A 19,407-nucleotide genomic window follows, 5' to 3' on the forward strand; every position below is an offset into this window, starting at 1 on the left:
AATTAATCAACGGTTAATATAAGAGATTTTTCTAATGTCAACTTTTTGTCATCGAAAAATCAGAATTTGGACACCCCCGTCGACAGAATTTGTACACTCCGTACATCCCCCGGTGACATAATTTGTACAGTCCGTTGACATCGACCCCTGTTGACATAATTTGTACACTCCGGTGACATAATTTGTACAGTCCGTTGACATAGTTTGTAGTTTGTATCAAAGATAGAGAGTTTGCATTTGATCACACCTCTAGAGAGAGAAATATATTTATATTTAAATTACTATAAGTAGTATACATAGTTATAATTGAGTTGATTTTGATTTATTCCACTACCTAAGATATTGTTATTTATGACTGAGTTCTATTTCTTTTTTTATGATTCTCAAAATATTATGTTTATGATTATTATCATGCATTATTGAAATTAGTATTGATAAAAGTGAATTTATTATTTGTGAAAAATATGATTTTTGTATTTGTTTGCTCATGTCTTCTTAATTCTAAAAAACATGTTTTAAATCATGAACTAAAAAATTCTATTAATTCTATATATCTTCCTAAACCATGAATTCTATTAATTTGTTGTACTTTAAAATGTTGATTTTTTTTGTAGTACATTTAATTTAACTTGAATGGTGGTAATAGTCTATAAATCATGCATATACCTGTTAGATTTTAATATAGATGTAAGATTTCAATTTTTGAGAGATTTCAAATTGGATTCTCCAACAGAGAAGAAATAGAAAAAAAGATATTATATTGATAATAATTCAACATACTATGGTGGAGCAATGGAAACTGTGATGATTTTTTTTCCTTTTAATAAATTGCGGTGTTAAATTAATCGAGAGGACATAACAGAATGACATTTTAATAGCCTTCTCATTTACTTCTATTTTTTCCTTTTTTTCTTTTTTCTTTTGGACCACTTTTTTAATTAGTATTTGGGTTAGCTTGGATAAAATGATGTGCGCTCGAATTAACTCACATAATTTTGTGGACGTGAGCGGCTGGCCGGTGTCGCCCGCGACGCCTCGGGCGGCCACAGAGAATGGAAAGAAGGATAGAAGAGGCAATTAAAAAAAATCAAGGGAGAGAAACATGGATTAACTTAAATTTTTTATTTAAATAACTAGGTAGAATATAGTTTTTTTATTAAAACTATTGAGCTATTTATTTTTTCAAATTATATAATTTATTCCTCTTTAATTCGTAGTCGCACATTTTCCTTTACTTGCATATCTTATTCTAACTAACACGTACTATTTGATCTTTAGTCGCACATCTTCTATTTATCGTTTATTTTATTTTATTTTGCTCCACTCATATCAAATTAAAATTGTGTAGCATCATTTGTCGAATATGAAATATTTCATTTAGAAGGGGTTTAGAGAAGTACTACATTTTTCTTTTTGTTATTGTTTATAGTACATTTTTCTTTTTGTTATTGTTTAACACATATTCTTAATTATAAACATCATTATATTTTTTATGATCTTTTTTTAATCTACTTACCTAAGAATTTATCTTTAATATTTAAAAATTTTATGTCCCGTGCATAGCACGGGTGATAACACTAGTTAACATAATTACCAAGAAGGAAAAAAAATACAGTACGATTTAGTGATGATTACCCTTTGGCATTTAATTTAGATTTACTTTTATAAGTATCCAAGAACAAAAAGTTGAATTTTCAAACATATCCAAAAAATTGAAAGCCTCAAAATTGTCAACTCCATTTTACAGTTTACCTTCTTCAAATTCACTCCATTTGCAGATTTTTTTTCTCTGGAATTCCGTGCTAAGAAACAACCCCCTTCTTCACATGTTTAGATTTCTCATTCGACGGTAAACTCGCGCTTTCCATGTGATAATAACCACCTCCCCACCCCCTACCCCACCCACCCACCCACCCCAACACCCACATACTAAATCAGTAGTTCGAGTGTGGAAGCTGCTGCTGCTGCGATGACTGAGGCTGACGGGCTATATCAATAGCCAAGAAACAAGAAAACAAGACGACCCATTTCTCATTTATCAATTCCACACCTTAATCCGCGGCGGATCAATCGGGGTAAGAGAAAATCTAGGACCCAGAAAAGTGCAAGTGGGAAAAAAGGTTTCTTTTTTTAGGAATTCGACAATGACGATTGGAGGAGGAGCGGCGGCGGCCCCAGCTCCGGCGATTTCGCTTGATCACAAGAGGTATTGGGCGGATTTCTAGCCCTCATTTTGGTTTCTTGGACTGAATTTGGAGTAGCTCTTTTGTGCGTGTGTGTGTGTGTGTCGGTGTCGGTGATATCTTTTTGATCTGCCACTTTACTATTGAGGAAATGTGTGTGTTGGTTTACGATCTGGGGGGATTTGTTGCATTCGACAGTTGAAGGAATCATGTTTTGGAATGATGGATGAATGTGTAGAGATGAAATGGTATAATTTTGGATAAATCACAGAGATTAGAGCTGGTGTTTGTTGATTGAGTGCTTGTGAATTGAAGAGATTGTGATCAAAATGAAATGCTTGAGGTTGGTGGATGTGTAATTAATTAAATAGGTAAGTTTACAAAATACTTTTAAGTTGTAATGGTTAATGCCGTTTTAGGTTTTCGAATATGCATCATTGGAGGCTAATTCATGGTGTCATAGGATAGGATTAAGTGGAAGGGGTTCCTCTAGTTGGCCAGATTCTCTTTAAAAGAGATTTAGGTTATGTACTCCTTATCTTGTATGAGTCAGAATTTGACTCGGTTTCTTGATATCCTTTCGAGCAACAGGGATGCTTATGGGTTCGCAGTGAGACCTCAGCATCTTCAGAGATTTAGAGAATATGCAAATATATACAAGGTTTGCTAATCCTCTCTGACAATTGAACTCGATTTTGCAGCTCAATATTTTTCGTATTTTCTACTGAAAACTTGAGTTTATTTAATCTGTTCTGCTTTTAGGAAGAAGAGGAGGAGAGATCGAAGAGATGGAAGGACTTTCTACAAAGGCAGTGTGAGTCTACTCAATCTGGTGACAGCATTGTTGCTAAGTCAAACGATGAATCAACCGCTGAGGATAGTTCCAAAGATGGCGCCGAAGCTAAAGATGCAAATGGCAGGAAGCCTGAAAATCTGAGTGAAGAGAATGAAGATGCACAGCCTGAAACTGGAAACAAAGGTCATCAGGTCAAAACATGGGCAGAAATCAGACCTTCTCTTCGAGCCATAGAGGATTTGATGAGTGCCCGTGTGAAAAAAGTAAATTTTATGAAAAATGAGCCAGTATCTGGTATGAAAAAGAAGCTATCTGCAATTGAAGAGGCTAGACCTGGAAAAGGAGCATCGGAAGATGACTCTGATGAAGAGTTTTATGATTTGGAGAGATCTGAATCAGACACCAATCTAGAATCCCTTTCAGCAGAAAACAGTCCTGCTTTGGACTCACCGGTCGATGGCCATGCAACTCATTCAGAGTCTGTGCCTCCATGGAAGGAAGAACTGGAATGTCTTGTTCAAGGAGGGGTTCCTATGGAACTGAGGGGAGAGGTAGATTGCGCCTAATTGAACTCTATTGTGACCGTTTGCCTCACACTTTTTTTTCATTTATTCGTTTCTCTTGGAATTACAGCTCTGGCAAGCTTTTGTTGGTCTTAGATCACGCCGAGTAGATAATTACTATCACAAATTACTGTCTCCTGAGACTGATGAGGATGACAATCATGAGTCAGATCTAGTGCGTGTAGGTATACCTGAGAAATGGAGAGCCCAAATTGAGAAGGTTAGCAATTCTTCTTTACCTATAGAGTTTCTATATAGAGTATCATTTTTTTGCTAGATATAACAATTAGAAATTCTATTTTGTAACAGGACTTACCTCGGACTTTTCCTGGTCATCCTGCTCTAGATGAGGATGGTAGAAATGCTTTAAGACGTGTGCTTACTGCCTATGCACGTCATAATCCATCTGTTGGATATTGCCAGGTATATTCTTGCATTATGAACAAAAGAAACTGCTTAGCCTCTTCAAATTTCCTGGCTTGATTGCTTTCACTATGTGTTATGCTTTGGATGAAACCATGCAATTTGCACTTACATTCAGATATCACTAACTGCTTATATCTTCAAGATCAAGCTATTATCATTTGTCACCTCTGATTTTATTTCTGATATGTGCAGGCCATGAATTTCTTCGCAGGCTTGTTATTGCTTCTGATGCCAGAGGAGAATGCATTTTGGTTAGTTGAGATGTTTATAAATATTTTTGCATATCTAACAATTGATGGAGTTGTTAAGATGCTGCATTTTGCTTGAGAATCGCTGCCTAAAATGAAAACTTTTTGGTGCTTGTTCAATACTACTTCTTATTGGATTGGGCAGAAACATAAGAATTTGTTTGACTTTCAGGACTTTAGTGGGGGTCCTAGACGACTATTTTGATGGGTACTATTCAGAAGAAATGCTAGAATCACAGGTACTGTTGTTAGTTTTTGTAAAATTCTTACGTTATATGAGTAAGGAGCTGACCCAGCCTATCTGTTTTACTTTTAGCGGATCATGGTCAAATGGCATAATATAATTAAACTTCCTTGTGTCTTCTCTTGGCAGGTTGACCAACTAGTTCTTGAGGACTTATTGCGCGAAAAATTTCCAAAATTGGGTTGGTCCCTTTTTAGATTAGTTTTCAATATAGTACATTTTCATTAGAGGACTTTCTTTCCGCATTGTTTCTGCTCCTCATTATCTTCTTGTTTGTGCTGCAGTAAACCATCTTGATTACCTGGGGGTGGAGGTGGCATGGGTCACCGGGCCATGGTTCCTCACAATATTTATGAATATGCTTCCATGGGAAAGCGGTCAGTTCTTATATCAATCTTGAAGCATTAGTGTAAATTTATTTTTCCTTTAGATTTGGTTTAGTCAGCCCTCTTAAAAATCTTTGCACTCTGTCTCTTGCTGTGAGATATATGATTCTCCTCTGTAAATTAATAAATCTTATGTCGGATATTAAATGTTCCTTCAGTGCTAAGAGTCTGGGATGTGCTACTCTTCGAAGGGAACCGTGTCATGCTATTCCGGACTACACTTGCTTTGATGGAGTTATATGGTACATCCTAGTTACAATTTTTGACCGATTTATTTGATTGAAAATCAAACGTGAAAGCTATCCTTTTATAGACTTTTGAGCGTTTTCAATTAAAGAGTTTCTTGATCCCTTTACCCGATGAATCTTATTGTTGTTCAGTTTTGTGTAGGACCCGCATTGGTTACAACCAAGGATGCCGGAGATGCAGTCACACTGCTTCAATCACTCGCCGGTTCCACTTTTGATAGCAGTCAACTTGTCTTGACAGCTTGTATGGCTTATCAAAATGTTCAGGAAACACGACTTGAAGAACTAAGAGTTAAACATCGACCATCTGTGAAGGCTTCACTAGAGGAAAGATCGAAGGACATTAAAGCTTGGAAGCTTTCCCAGGGTCTAGCTTCTAAGTTGTATAGTTTCAAAAAGGACCCAGGATTTATAGGCGGTGATGAACTAGAACAAAGGGATATGATGAATGGTGATATTTCGCATTTGGACTCTTCATTAGTCGATGGGGATGTAGAAAGGGATCCCGTGAAAGATCTCAAAGAGCAGGTAGTCAATTTCTACATATTTGAACTCTATATACTGATGCTTACTCCCCCACCTGCCTTGTCTGATCGTTCAGTTGGTTCTGCTTTCGTATGTCATCCTCTCGTTGTCTCTGACCATTTTTTTAAGAGAATGCTTGAATTAGTTGACGAGGTTCAACTTACACAATGGCCATTATCTAATGGTCATCAATAATCGTTTAAAGCATAAAAGAGTTGCTTCATCTGAATAATCTACATTAATCTCTAATCCCTTTATGATGCATCTCTAAGAAATTATTTTTATCTTTGTATCAAAGAGTCATAACATCGTATCTCCCGTTTAACTCTTGGAGCATTGGCTGAATTCAGGTGGTGTGGCTTAAGGTTGAGTTGTGCAACCTGCTTGAGGAAAAAAGATCTTCTGAGTTAAGGTAGATACTCTATTACGAGGATAATTGATTATTACACTCCATTAATTTTTGTTTCTACATAATCGTCTAGTGGTATTGCCTTGTAATTTATCTTTGCAAAATAAAACATATGGCTGTATGTTGTTGTGACTAATAGTACCAAAGTGGATTTTTGGGCTCAATGAATTGCTCGTTCGTCTCTTGATTTTATTTGTCTCCCGACACTTATTTCTTATATTCGTGTGTGTTGTCCTCTCTAATGTTCCTAACAGTGAAGTTTCTTGTTATATTATGAGATGTTCTCATGAGATTTTTAAGCCGTTGGTCTTCAAAAGAATTTCACTTCTAATGTTCCCGATTCATTTTCTTTTAATTGTTATGTTTACCGCCGGTCCATGTGCTTTTCATATAACTGATGCACAGTCTTCAATCTATTCTCACAGAGCAGAGGAGCTCGAAACAGCACTAATGGAGATGGTCAAACAGGACAACCGGCGGCAGCTGAGTGCAAGGGTATATAAGAAGCTTGATGTGTGCTCAGATATCGAGTTTTATTTCTGTATCACGGTTCTTCCTGTGTGAAGTATTGCATGCTAGCTATTCCAGTTCCACCCAAATTTAGTTAATGATTTCCTTGAGATATATAAATCCTATCATCTCCACTCTCCATCCATCAATTACGTGTTGCAGGAAGAATATACATAGAGAGGCTTAGGATTTGATTGTTCTTATAAACCTATGAGGATGTATTCAATTTTATTTATAAGCAATCAGTTTTTGAGTTATAAAATTTTGTTCTAACCTTCCAACCTGATGACTGGCCATTGGTATGTGGTTGTAGGTTGAGCAGTTAGAGCTCGAAATCTCTGAAATTCGGCAAGCCCTTGCGGATAAGCAGGAACAGGAGAATGCCATGCTTCAGGTAGATTTTTGCTTAACTCTCTCTCTCTCTCGTTTTTTCTTATGCCTTAAATTTTTTCCTTTTACAGATTTTAATGAGGGTAGAACAAGAACAGAAGGTCACAGAAGATGCCCGCATGTTTGCCGAGCAAGATGCTGCTGCCCAGAGATATGCTGCTCAAATGCTTCAGGTTTCTCACTTTTTTTCATAATATCTGTAGCTCCACGTCTTCTTCATTGTTTCTGTGCAACGAAGCTAGTACACTGAGGGAATTGATCACTATTTTAAAACATACGATGAATATATAATCTTGGTACTCATTCTACTAGTGGAGATCTCATCGTGTTTTTGACCACCACGTGCAGGACAAGTACGAAGAAGCATCTGCGACCCTGGCTGAGATGGAAAAGAGAGCAGTCTTGGCGGAGTCCATGCTAGAGGCCACCTTGCAGTACCAGTCTGTTCAAAGCAAAGCACAGCGTTCTCCGCGTTCTCCTCGGTAACCTGCTTCTTCGAAATGCATGATCGAGTTGAATGATATTTTCTTTTTTTGTATTCTGATATTTCCTTTTATACAACATAATTGCTTGTTCTTAATCCATTTTTATTCTTTATTACAAATTCCCTTTTCCTTAAATAGGGAACCTAAGTGATCCACCATATTTTCTGTGTAGATCCACGCCACAAAGTAATCAAGATCACTCACCCGAGATTCAAGCTAGAAAGACGAGTTTGCTTTCTAGATGGCGGGACAGGAACAAGGTGAGCAATGCAATCCCCTTTCCATGTTTACGTTGATATAATGTTCAATGCTCTTCATTTGGTGATTGTAGACGTGTTTTCTACTATTCGGATTCACGTTAAGTAATCTGCACAGAGAAAGCAGTTCATATCTTTCCACTTGCCATGCTTAGAGTACTCTTAACCACACCAAAAAATTGAATGTGCAGGAGAAGCCAACGGGGGCTGAGGAGCCAACTGATGAGAAATCGCACGAGGGTGAGAATTCGAGCCTCAAAGAGGATGACACCAATGGCCATGAGGTGCAGAAAAAGGTTTAAAGGAGCTAAGGCAATTGTATATCTCGATATGTCTTCCCATCGTTCAAGCTACCTTCTTGAGGCATGTAGAGTTTCGATTTTTGTATGGTAAACGATCAAAGGAGACAAGTCGCGAAGGTTAAATTTTTGGTTTCTTGATTCATTTGACTATAATTTGCCTGGTGAGTAAAGAATTATGAGACAAGGACATGGCTTTTATAGGTTTTATCAAATTTATATAGCATGATATTATTTTTGTACAAACATCTTTAAATGAATGGTTGCTCTTGCATACATATCTTTTACCAAGGAAATTATGTATACAAAGTTGTGCATTCTCAAAATTTGCTTCTTTGATCACTTTTAGTAACATTGCCTTGTTTTTGACATTTGACTTAGATTCTCATTAGATCCTTGTTTTGCATATAAGCTTTCTAAGTTATCATAAATCAATGAACTATTGTTTCGTTCTAATTTTCCAACTAATTAAGACTTTTGGCGTTTGATGGCTTAACAATGTGGCCCTATCAGACGTCAACTAAAACGCGTTATATCGTAGATAGGGAAATGATGTCGTATTATACAAAATTAAATAGTTTCTTTGTTGATTAGAATATATTAGGAAAGAACGAGATGAAACTTAAAAGCAAGAAATGCGAAATACTCATAAGGAAGATCGTACAATAACTAAATTTTTGTACTAATGTCTGTTTCGCTACAAAATTTTGATTAGTTATAGAATTAGAACAAATCAGTTGAATAATTCGTTGACACATTTTTATAATTATATGCAAAACCAAAATTCGGCAAAAATTTAAGGATTAAAAGCAAATACTCTCCTTTTCGGAAATAAGACATGCTAACATGAAGATCCAAAAATAATTCAAGCAATATGATGTTTATACCCATTCGTATTAACATATTTAAATTACAAGATCTCTCATCTCAAATTCCTGAAATCTTCAAGTACACATTAGAGATAGGTCTGAGAAAGAGGAATTAGGCAAAAGGAAGAGAGAATGAAAACCAAAGAATCAAGAAAAGCCTGTACAATAAACAAGGGAAAATCTTCACAAAAACATGGTTTGGGTGGGGAGCTTCACCACCTTCTTCTCCATAACTAAAGATGACGACCAACAGACACCTCTAGACGAATCCAAACTCCGTAACAGCACCCAGCGAGATGCAGCTTCCGATAATCGAGAGGATCGGAAACTTCACTATATTTATCCATTCTCAAGGGGGGCTCACATTGGTTCACACAAACCTTTCTTCATGGCATAGGAATCTTGAGTAGCTTATCATCGCGACTCTCTTCGCATTCTTGGAGTCGAGGAGCTGGAGCTCGGCCTCTGCACGGGCTGAGTCTCGGGGTCATATTTCTGCGAAGCAAGGTAAGTTAAAGCCGTCACCACATCCGCCATTAGAGGCCGCATATTTGGTTGCTCCTGTACACACATTGCCGCGACGGCGAGAGCTTGGTATAGTCCCCTCGCCGGATACTGGCCATGGAGCGTGGGATCGGCCATTTGTGAGAACTTCCTACGATCTTTAAATAGAGGCCGAGCCTGCAAAAGGGAAGCACGGGGACTCAGATAATCAGTTGAGGCGTTTCTTCGTTAAAGATTTAGTAAAAACGAGATGGCGGAGAGATATCTTACCCAAGCAACAAGATTGTGTTCACCAGCAGCTCTTGAATTGTCAATGGCCTTTCTGCCTGTAATGATTTCTAGAAGGACAACTCCAAAGCTATAGACGTCGGATTTTAAAGTGAGTTGTCCCGTCATGGCGTATTCCGGTGCACAATAACCATAGGTTCCCATCACTCTAGTGGACACATGTGTCTTGTCACCAACAGGGCCTAATTTGGCCAACCCAAAATCAGACAACTTGGGATGATAATCTTCGTCGAGTAAGATATTTGAACACTTTAGATCTCGATATATAACAGGCGGGTTTGCTTTATCATGCAAATACTCCAAACCCTTTGCTGCTCCAGCAGCTATTTTCATTCTTGTATTCCAATCCAGGCGCTTCTTATCTGGTGGAAGGTCTGTCACATACGACACATTAGCTTTAGGCACAAATAAAATGAATATTTCGTGTGTATATTGTAAAACGTGCACATCTAGTTTTAAAGAATATGTAATGCATACCGTGTAGATGGTCTTCCAACGATCCTAATGGCATGAATTCATATACCAAGAGTCTCTGATCTCCATCAGCACAGTATCCGATCAAGTTCACTAAGTTCGGGTGATGAAGTAGACTCAACATCAAGACCTCAACAAGAAATTCCCTGTTTCCTTGCAAACCATTGCGATCAAGTTGCTTTATAGCCACAACCTACAGAACACAGCACAGAGGATTCCTGTCATTTGAAAATTATGCACCGAAATAAATACTTATAACTTAGTTGATTCGACTGATGAAAGAATAACCTGGTTGGTGCTTTCTAGTCTTCCTTTATACACTCTACCAAATCCACCTTCACCTAAAAGACAATCTGGTCTAAAGTTTTTGGCAGCCGTGGCCAACTCACGGAAGGTAAACGTGTGAGCAGCAATGCGACCAGACCCTCCGTCTTTAGAAGGTTCCTTCTTTACATCAAACAATGGATTCGCCTTTAGTTTTTCTGCCAAAAGGAAACATAAAGAGTCAACATCAATATGAAAATGCAAGGACATACAGCGAACTAAATGTTATGAATAGCCGGAGAAGTATTAACAACATACAATACATGTGAATGCAAGAACGGGTTTTGAAATTCAAAATCAACGCATCCTAGTTATTAAGTACATTAGTAAGTCTGGAACTTAATCCAACGTTGTACTGACACTAGAATGCAACTGAAACAGATATAACCTTTGGCAATCAACACAATGAAACTTCACAAGCAGAACTGATCATTCAATACTCTCTAGAGCTTAAGAAGTGGAAAGGGCAACCAAAATGAATCATAACAGAATCGTAAAGCTCACTGCAACTATACCCGCCCACAACGACAATTGTAACTTCAAAGAGTGACCAAAATGAATAATGACTAAATTATGTACTAAAGTCACACATGACAAATCATGAAGGAACAACAAAGACTCCGTAACTTCCTGGCTCATCACAACTGATCTCATGAGAATTCGAGAGCCAACTACATTGACATAATCCGGAAATTTTAACATGAGCTAAGATAGTAATTATGATACTTTCACAGGTTGATCAACTTCCACAAGAGTCAAGAGCTACCCAGTGGAGAGAGAGAGAATGACGCAAAACCATAGACACCAGAAAAATTCAACTCAACAAGCTTATATTATCACTCAATATAAGTAAAGATTCAATATTTACACAGAAATTACCAATTCACAATTAGCCTAATTTTCCCATAAAGCTAAAAACCTACTTAGCTCCTTATAAACCTCCAACAACATGGGGAAAACTAAAACTCACATAAACCCCATCAAAATACAATCAAAGATTCAGTCTTTACACGTAAATCACTAATCATAATTAGCCTAATTCTCTCATAAAGCTACAAACCTACTTACTCATTATATAACCCACCCAAAAAGGGGGGGGAAACTAAAGCTCACATAAACCCCATCAAAATACAATCAAAGGCACTCAAAAAAAGCTCTTTCCACCAAAAAAGTTGGATCAAGAAATTGCATAACCCAAAAATCCTTCCAATACGATCGAACCTGGAACATTTTTTTACATGAAAATGCGGAAAAATAAAAACCCCACAATCAAATAAAAAATTTCAAAAACATTAATTAAAAATAAAGGGGATAAAGAGAAACCAGAATTCTGACGCACCAAATGAACAAAATCCCAAATAAATTTCCTCTAATATCCACTTCTACAAACATCTGTACCTGAAGGGATCTGATCATCACACTTCTTATCATGTTCTTTCTTCACTCTCTTCTTCGATTTTCCAGAACAAAGGAACCACCCCATTTCTCAGCTCTCTCCCTCTCTCCCTCTCCCTATAATGCGAGCTCTAGTTGAGAATTAACAGCTGCAAAAAGGAGAAAACGAAAAAGGGAAGAAATTGAGAAGTCGAGAAGGAGTGGGGGGCCAAGAAAGGGAGACCAAACGCGATTTGAGGGAGGGAGAGAGAGAGGGAGAGAGAGAGAGTGAACTGAGGATTCAGACAGGGGTCTTTTAGTTTATGCCTTTTTCGCCCTTGGTTTATTTTTGCATTGTTGGTCCCTTTTATCTTGACTTATTCTTAACCAGCCCACAAACTCTTCAAAAATTGACATTTGGTACACATTTTGTTTTATTTTTTATGGGATGAATTACCAGAAAAATTAAAGATTTAGGTCAAATTCTATTTCGTCTCCTCGTAACTTTAAAAATTGGCAGTAAAAACTATGAAATTTAACATTGTACTCAATTTTCTTATAGGTCTACTTTATATGAAATTGTATCTAATATAACATCTGAAACAATTTATAAGGACCAGATCACTTTATCTTTTTTTCTAACATAACTACAAATATAGAGAATCAAAATATTTCGTCATGAGATAAAATCCTATGGGTTTTTTAGCCGACTTTATAAATTACGCGGCGAACTAGAATTTGGAAAAAAATTACCATTTCTACAAATCTTAACGGCTAATCAAAGTAAATGAAACTTTTGGATTTGTTCCTTACATAGGTCATATTTCCATTTTAAAAAATATATACATTATCATTAATATATTCAATTAGTATTTATTGTCATTTTATTATTACTTAGATTATCACCGTTAATATATTTAACTATATCTTTTTTTTGTTTTACTTAACATTAAACTACTACATATCCTAAAATTTCATGTGGCATACCAAATACAACGTCTTCTCTAATGCGATTATATTATATGGTCAGATTAAAATGCTAATAAATATTACTATAGTTTTTAATTGAATTGCAATTATCATAACTCCTAAACAAGATTATATTGAAAAATATATTTTTATGTAAACATTGAACAAAAACACCTAAAAAATGGAGTACTTTTTTAATACTCGTTCATCTCATCCTTGTTGGATGTTAGGATTTGCTACTTTTAAGAGTAAATAAATCCAAAGGGGAAAATGTTTTTTTTACTACTACTATTTAAATAGAAATTAAGCAATGGTTGCGGATTAGAAATTTTGGATCCTTTTCCCCCATATTCAAAATGTACAATTTCTATTGAGGTGTGGTTATTTATGAACTGCTACTTTTCTTTTCTTTTATTTACAAGGCAAAGCAAAATGGAAATCTATTTAATAATAATGGTCCCGCAAATTAATTGACATATAAATTGTCACCAATATAAAATATAAAACAAAATCATAGTGCTAGATAATATGATGGAGTAAAAAAGATCATAAAGCATTTAGAGTTCAAAAAATTTTAGGGAATAAATCAAGAAGAAAAACAGCTTATGTAAATTCTTTGACTCTTTTCATCCTTTGCTTCAGTTGTAATAGCGTAAAATTTCAGGGCATAAATATTAAATACTCTATAAACAAGGGGCTTTTTATTTGTATTTATCATTCGTATACATCACTCAGTGATACAACTGAAAAGACAGTTATGTCCTCCACATATATTCTGTTGCCAGCCAACTGATGAGGGCAGGTATTGTCATTTGCGCCAAATGGTGCACATATTATTCTTTTTGTCTTGTATATCAATTTTTAAAATTTTTAATATAGATATTGCAATTATATTATGCAATTATAAGTATACGAACAATTATTCTACATGAACTAGTGAAATAAAATTTGGAAATAGAATTGGTTTCACTCATCCTAATTCAATAAGAAAACAATTGATATTTAATATTTAAATATATGAGAGTACTTTTTAAGGCCAGCATTTTTGTATGCAATGACGACATACACAATGATATATAATTTCTGAATTATATTATGGTCAAAACCGTGTTTTTTTATATAAAATTATTATATATCAGTTACAATTATATCATACTCATTTTGTCCACAGTTATTGTTCTTATTTTTTCAATTTTTAATTGTCATACTTAATTATTAGGCATCATCTATCTTGGGTGGTCATCATTCTTCACAAACACTCTTTTTGCTCTATATGTTTCTCCTAACTTATAAATTTTACATTAAAAGTTATATCATTCATTATCAAAACTATGTATTCTAAAATTGAAATTAAAAAATTTGAGATAATAATCATCATATGTTCTATTGTGATGATAAGGACTTTTGCATATATTACACAATTTTTTAATTTAATAGAAGCTTAGGTAGTTAATTTAATTGAATGTAGTTGATACCATAGCATCGAGAGACAGTGGTGATATGATGATTGTCGCTATCAATAAATGATCGATTAAAATTCAAAATTTGAAATTTTCTAATCTTTTTAAACTGACGGTGAAGTTGGTCGGCTTCATCCCATTTAGATTCGTATATATTAGAATATATTTTAACTTTAAATTAATGTTTAAGACTCACATTTTCAAAATATTATATAGTTAGATAAAAAAAAGGGAGGGGAAAGAAACAAAGCCTAAGCCCTAAAGCCATATATTGTGGTCTTGTTAAAATATTTCGCCGCTTACTTTGGTGAGAGATTCCAGGTGCTTAAGACCAATTGTTTGACATTTCAACTTAAGATATTTAATAAAAAAATTTACAATTTACAAGAATTTGTCAACCTTGCTATAAAGTTTTATGACATGGATATTTCGATTTATTTGTAAATTATGTGAACGTCGGCATTCAACTTTCATTTTCTTTCAAATACAACTTTCATCACAACATGATGCTATAACTATATTAAGAGTATAATTTATAACAACTTTTATCCATTTTTAACAATACAGTTTTATGCACATTCATTTTTTGAATATTTAAATATCCTAAATTAATTTTATTGAGTATTTAAAAATACAGTAGCATTTAACTCATCTGAGATAATTAGATAAGAAAATTGTAGAAGAAAGTACAAATATAATATCTGAAGAAAAAATTGAACACATATTTTGATGCAAATTATTGTTTCCACTTTTTCTTGTGCTAACAGTATAATCTGATAGAGTACAACTCCTTTTTTGATCCAAAACATATGGTCAAATTACGAATTTTGTCCGTTACATTCATTTTTAGGTTTTCGGGTCTATAACATACGAAAATCGCTCTCGGTTCGGTCCTTTTTGGACGGCTCCGTTAAAATACGCAAGTCAACCGTTACTTAGCAAAAGTTTGACTAAATTAAACAAAAAATACCAAAAAATACCAATTATCTTTTTTCTTAAAAAACACTACCATTTATTTATTTTATTAAAAAATAAAATTTATTTATTTTCCCCAAATTATTTTATTTTCCTCTCTTTAACACTAACACACTTCATCCTCTTGTATTACTCTTACTCTCTTTCTTCCCCACACAATCAGCGAAGAACCCTAATTCTTCGTCTGGTTTCCCCCATCCCTGCAACACACCGACAAACCGTTTGAAATGCATCGGTCGACTTCCAGCGGCAATTCCGGCGACAACGGCGGTTGGCGCGACATTCGATTTAGGACCCTGCGCTGCTTTTGTAAGAAGGTAGCGGCACTCCGAATCGTCAGTAGCGACACCAAACCGTCAAAAGTGAAGCTTTACTTTACTTGTGAGAAGAACGAATGCAATTTCTTCAAGTGGTGTGAGCCAATTAATCAAGGCGAAGCCTCTTCTTCGTCAACCTCAGTTGTTGCTTCTGATTTAGGGTTGGTTTTAGCAGAAATTAATGAAAACATTGAGGTTGTACAGTTGATGTTGGACGAAATTAAAGCATAAATGAAGGCAAAATTGGAGAAATTAGTGTATGTTGTTGTATATACTCTATGTTTTGTAGTTATTGTTGGGTTATTTTGTATGTTGAATTAATTTGATGAAAATCCTAGTTTTGTCTGAATTTTGTATTTGAGTTCGATGCATTTGCGAGCTTGCTTGCTTGCTTCTTCTTTGGCATTCGAACCTGTTCTTGTTCGAAATTGGGTTTGGAATTTGGGGCATAAATATGCAAAAAATATACATGTGAAAGCCATCCTTCATATTCATAAAGTACTTCAAATTGGTCCTAAACAAACGTTACGTTACTTGCAGCTGGTTGCATCTTCACATATCGTTTTGTCTGAATTTTGTATTTTGAGTTCGATGCATTTGCGAGCTAGCTTGCTTGCTTCTTCTTCTTTGGCATTCGAACCTGTTCTTGTTCGAAATTGGGCTTGGAATTTGGGGCATAAATATGCAAAAAATATACATGCGAAGGCCATCCTTCATATTCATAAAGTACCTCAAATTGGTCCTAAACAAACGTTACGTTACTTGCAGCTGGTTGCATCTTCACATACCAAAACAAAACAACACTCAAATCCAAAAACCAACAATCCAACAACAGTCAAGAAAACCAGCAAGTATTCATTGTATATGTTACATGACAAAAAACCGATCACACTAAATCAATCTGTTTTCTTCTTTGAAGGGACTGAGGACAACCCTCATTTCTTCTTCCGAGTGAGTGAGGATGAACCACATTTCTTGTTGAGAGGGTTAGAGGACGAGGCACCGTCTTCCGGAAGCATGTTCGCGATCGTACTTTGACAACGTGTCCTATTGTGTCCCGGCTGGCGGCACAAACTGCACTTTGGTTGTTCCTCGGCATGATTCCGCTTCTTTCTCACAGTTGGCTCTACAAAACAATAATCAATGAATCAAATTAATTTTGTGAACAGATTATAGCACAACAAATAAAAAACTCAGACTTCAATCAATCACCATACCCCCAACCTGAACTGCATAAACATCCACGACTCCATAATAGACTCCTAAATTTGCCATGTCAATTGCGGATTGGTTGTCAAACAGCCGCACCAATCCATTCTCCAAGGTCATCCTTGGCCACAGGTAGAAGTACTCCAAACCATTGATGTCTACCCCCCGTTTCTCCAGAGCATCATCAACCTCCAGTTTTGACCACTTGTCCATATCGCATTTATGAATGTAATCACACTCACCATTTACATAACGCTTTCCACCCCCTTTCAATGTCTCCATAACACCATTGTAGTGGATCCTTGTAGTGAATGTATCATCAGTAAGCAAAGGTGTCAACCATAAGTAAACAATAAAAACATAACAAAGTGGTCCAACATTTATACAGAACAAACCCTATTAGTCCAACACATATCAAGATAAAAAAATTTATCCCTGTTGTCGGGTTTCCCTACAACCAGACCATCCACTTGTTTTCCTCACCACCAATTCAATCTATATTCGGTGGGACCACACTTACATACATATTCTATGGGACCAAAATTCAATCTATTCCAGACAAATTCATACATAACCAATTATTGTAAACCCTAGTTTTTTACATGAAACGAATAACTCATATGCTCAGTTCGAAACTAACCTTCTCGAAGTGGATTTCGAGGGCGTGGAACTGGAATTTCAAATGGCGGCTTATCTCTGAGGATTTCAACTGGCGAACTCAAATTGGATTTCGAAGAAGAAGCAGCAGCCTTCTCCTTCGAAGGAAGTGGCGGCTTATGAGAAACCGAGCGGTCGAGTCTCATCTTCGTCCTCCTCTCTACTTTGGGGTCATCGGCGTCAGTCGGAGGTCGTCGGTCAGCCTTCGAAGAATTAGGGTTTGACTTTGACCCGTCGTTACCGGAATGTAGCTCCACTTCGACTTCCGCGACGGGGCTAAGGTTCGACGAGGCCAACCCACCTTCGGGACTAGGGTTAGCTACAGACGAACCATGACCCTTCTCGCCTTCATTCTCAGGTTCAGGTGGGTTTCGCGACGGCGATTCCCAACTCATGGCTGGAACACTGGTATATCGCCTCGAATCGCCGGAAGATCGCCTAAGAGTTGGAATTTATCGCCCTGAATCGTTGGAACGACGCTTTGCCTTCTTCTTTTGAAAATGAGAGTTGAAGAGTCACTATAATAGTCAACCCTAATGAAAATAAAATATTTGGTATTTTTTAAAGAAAACAGATAATTGGTATTTTTAAAGAAAATAATTAGCAAATTATTTAGTCACTAATAATCTAGTTTTTTATTTAATTTAGTCAAACTTTTGCTAAGTAACGGTTGACTTGCGTATTTTAACGGAGCCGTCCAAAAAGGACTTAACTGAGATCGATTTTCGTATGTTATGGACCCGAAAACCTGAAAATGAATGTAACGGACAAAATTCGTAATTTGACCATATGTTTTGGACCAAAAGAAGTTGTACTCTAATCTGATACTACTATTTGATAAATCATCACAAATTATTAGTATTTAACAATGTCAATGATTGCAAGGTTAGCTTTATTAAAAGACAGAAAGAAATAGTGCTACAATATATAGTTTCACATCCTGTTGATTTCATTTACATGCTTACACATCTTATGTATAGACTTAATACAGAAGTCAAACATATAATAGAAACATAACATCAAATTAAATTTTGGACTGTTTTCTGATAAACTTTTTAATTATTATTTATATTAATCTATTTAGACTGTTTATGCTACCCAATTTATCCAAATGCATTGAACATTTTATGACAGCTGGTATATGCTGTCAAATTTAGATTTTTGTGAGTAAGGCTATAGTCTAAGTTGAAATATGCTATTTTGGTATTAAATGAAGGTGTTGGGAAATATCCAAATGTTGGCTGGAACAGCAACTAGGAAATTGTTGAAAGTGACTTTCTTGATAGTTTTGTAGTATAATATTTTTCATATTTTTTCTAATAGCAAATTAGTACTCCTATTACTTATAGCTATAAATTATTTATAAGATGGGTATTTGTTTATAAACTTCCATCAAATTTTAGTTCTGTTCAATTTCAAAATTTGTTTGTAAATTAATAAATTGTTGTTTTATTATGATTATGCACTCAATTACGATTTTGGTATTGGCAAAACTTGATGACTTACGCGGCACTATCGAACATTACATATGATAACATCACATTCCAGGCAATCAAACATCGTTGTAATATACCAAATAAATAATTTCATTAGTTCTACTCTTATGCATCTCATTTCTCATTTACCGTTTTCTCTGTTTCATCTCTTTTTTTAATATAAATAAATCTTAAGTCAATATAGTACGACGTTGTTTCGTTATCTACAATGTGACATCATTTTGGTTGACGCCCGATAAAGCTACATAAGTAAATCATTAAGTTACATTAACGCGAGAATATTGATTGATTGATAATCATAATAATTAATATTATGGTTACCAGACCAAGATAAATCAATATTGATTGATTGAATAATCATAATAAAGTAATATTATGCTGATTGAATATATAAATCCATTTTTACAAGCTACTATAAAAATTAAAATTTGACAAGAGTTTTAGAGTTTAAAAAAATTATCCCTCACAAGAGAAGCTATATAAAAATTAGGGTTGGGAGTTATGGCACAAAAATGAACTGAG

At 35.4% G+C, this 19,407-nt stretch overlaps 2 protein-coding genes across 2 annotated transcripts; one reads left to right on the plus strand and one right to left on the minus strand.

The window, feature by feature from the left end:
- The first annotated feature begins 1,889 nt into the window (after nt 1-1,889).
- On the plus strand, nt 1,890-8,265 carry LOC121753164 (TBC1 domain family member 9B-like). The gene is made up of 18 exons (XM_042148362.1): nt 1,890-2,206; nt 2,775-2,844; nt 2,946-3,530; nt 3,613-3,762; nt 3,852-3,965; nt 4,161-4,219; nt 4,389-4,455; nt 4,590-4,641; nt 4,745-4,837; nt 5,005-5,088; nt 5,237-5,622; nt 5,970-6,031; nt 6,454-6,523; nt 6,852-6,932; nt 7,000-7,101; nt 7,277-7,410; nt 7,586-7,673; nt 7,862-8,265. The coding sequence occupies exons 1-18, from the start codon at nt 2,145-2,147 to the stop codon at nt 7,970-7,972; spliced, it is 2,370 nt and encodes a 789-aa protein (XP_042004296.1). The 5' UTR covers nt 1,890-2,144; the 3' UTR covers nt 7,973-8,265.
- A 565-nt stretch (nt 8,266-8,830) lies between these two features.
- LOC121753170 (probable serine/threonine-protein kinase PBL7) lies at nt 8,831-12,094 on the minus strand. The gene is made up of 5 exons (XM_042148370.1): nt 11,827-12,094; nt 10,393-10,586; nt 10,108-10,297; nt 9,613-10,004; nt 8,831-9,519 (listed from the first exon to the last, which is right to left on the minus strand). The coding sequence occupies exons 1-5, from the start codon at nt 11,909-11,911 to the stop codon at nt 9,253-9,255; spliced, it is 1,128 nt and encodes a 375-aa protein (XP_042004304.1). The 5' UTR covers nt 11,912-12,094; the 3' UTR covers nt 8,831-9,252.
- Nucleotides 12,095-19,407: the final 7,313 nt, after the last annotated feature.

This window comes from Salvia splendens, chromosome 10, assembly GCF_004379255.2.
Source record: "Salvia splendens isolate huo1 chromosome 10, SspV2, whole genome shotgun sequence".
NCBI classification, from domain to species: domain Eukaryota; kingdom Viridiplantae; phylum Streptophyta; class Magnoliopsida; order Lamiales; family Lamiaceae; genus Salvia; species Salvia splendens.

Excerpts from the sequence above, each read along its gene's own strand:
- LOC121753170 (XM_042148370.1), bottom strand. The coding sequence starts at position 11,911 with ATGGGGTGGTTCCTTTGTTCTGGAAAATCGAAGAAGAGAGTGAAGAAA. Across the intron at positions 10,298-10,392 it reads GACTAGAAAGCACCAACCAG|GTTGTGGCTATAAAGCAACT; the intron begins GTTATTCTTTCA and ends TGTGTTCTGTAG. Across the intron at positions 9,520-9,612 it reads AACACAATCTTGTTGCTTGG|GCTCGGCCTCTATTTAAAGA; the intron begins GTAAGATATCTC and ends TCCCTTTTGCAG.
- LOC121753164 (XM_042148362.1), top strand. The coding sequence starts at position 2,145 with ATGACGATTGGAGGAGGAGCGGCGGCGGCCCCAGCTCCGGCGATTTCG. Across the intron at positions 3,966-4,160 it reads CATCTGTTGGATATTGCCAG|GCCATGAATTTCTTCGCAGG; the intron begins GTATATTCTTGC and ends TGATATGTGCAG. Across the intron at positions 6,524-6,851 it reads GGCGGCAGCTGAGTGCAAGG|GTTGAGCAGTTAGAGCTCGA; the intron begins GTATATAAGAAG and ends ATGTGGTTGTAG.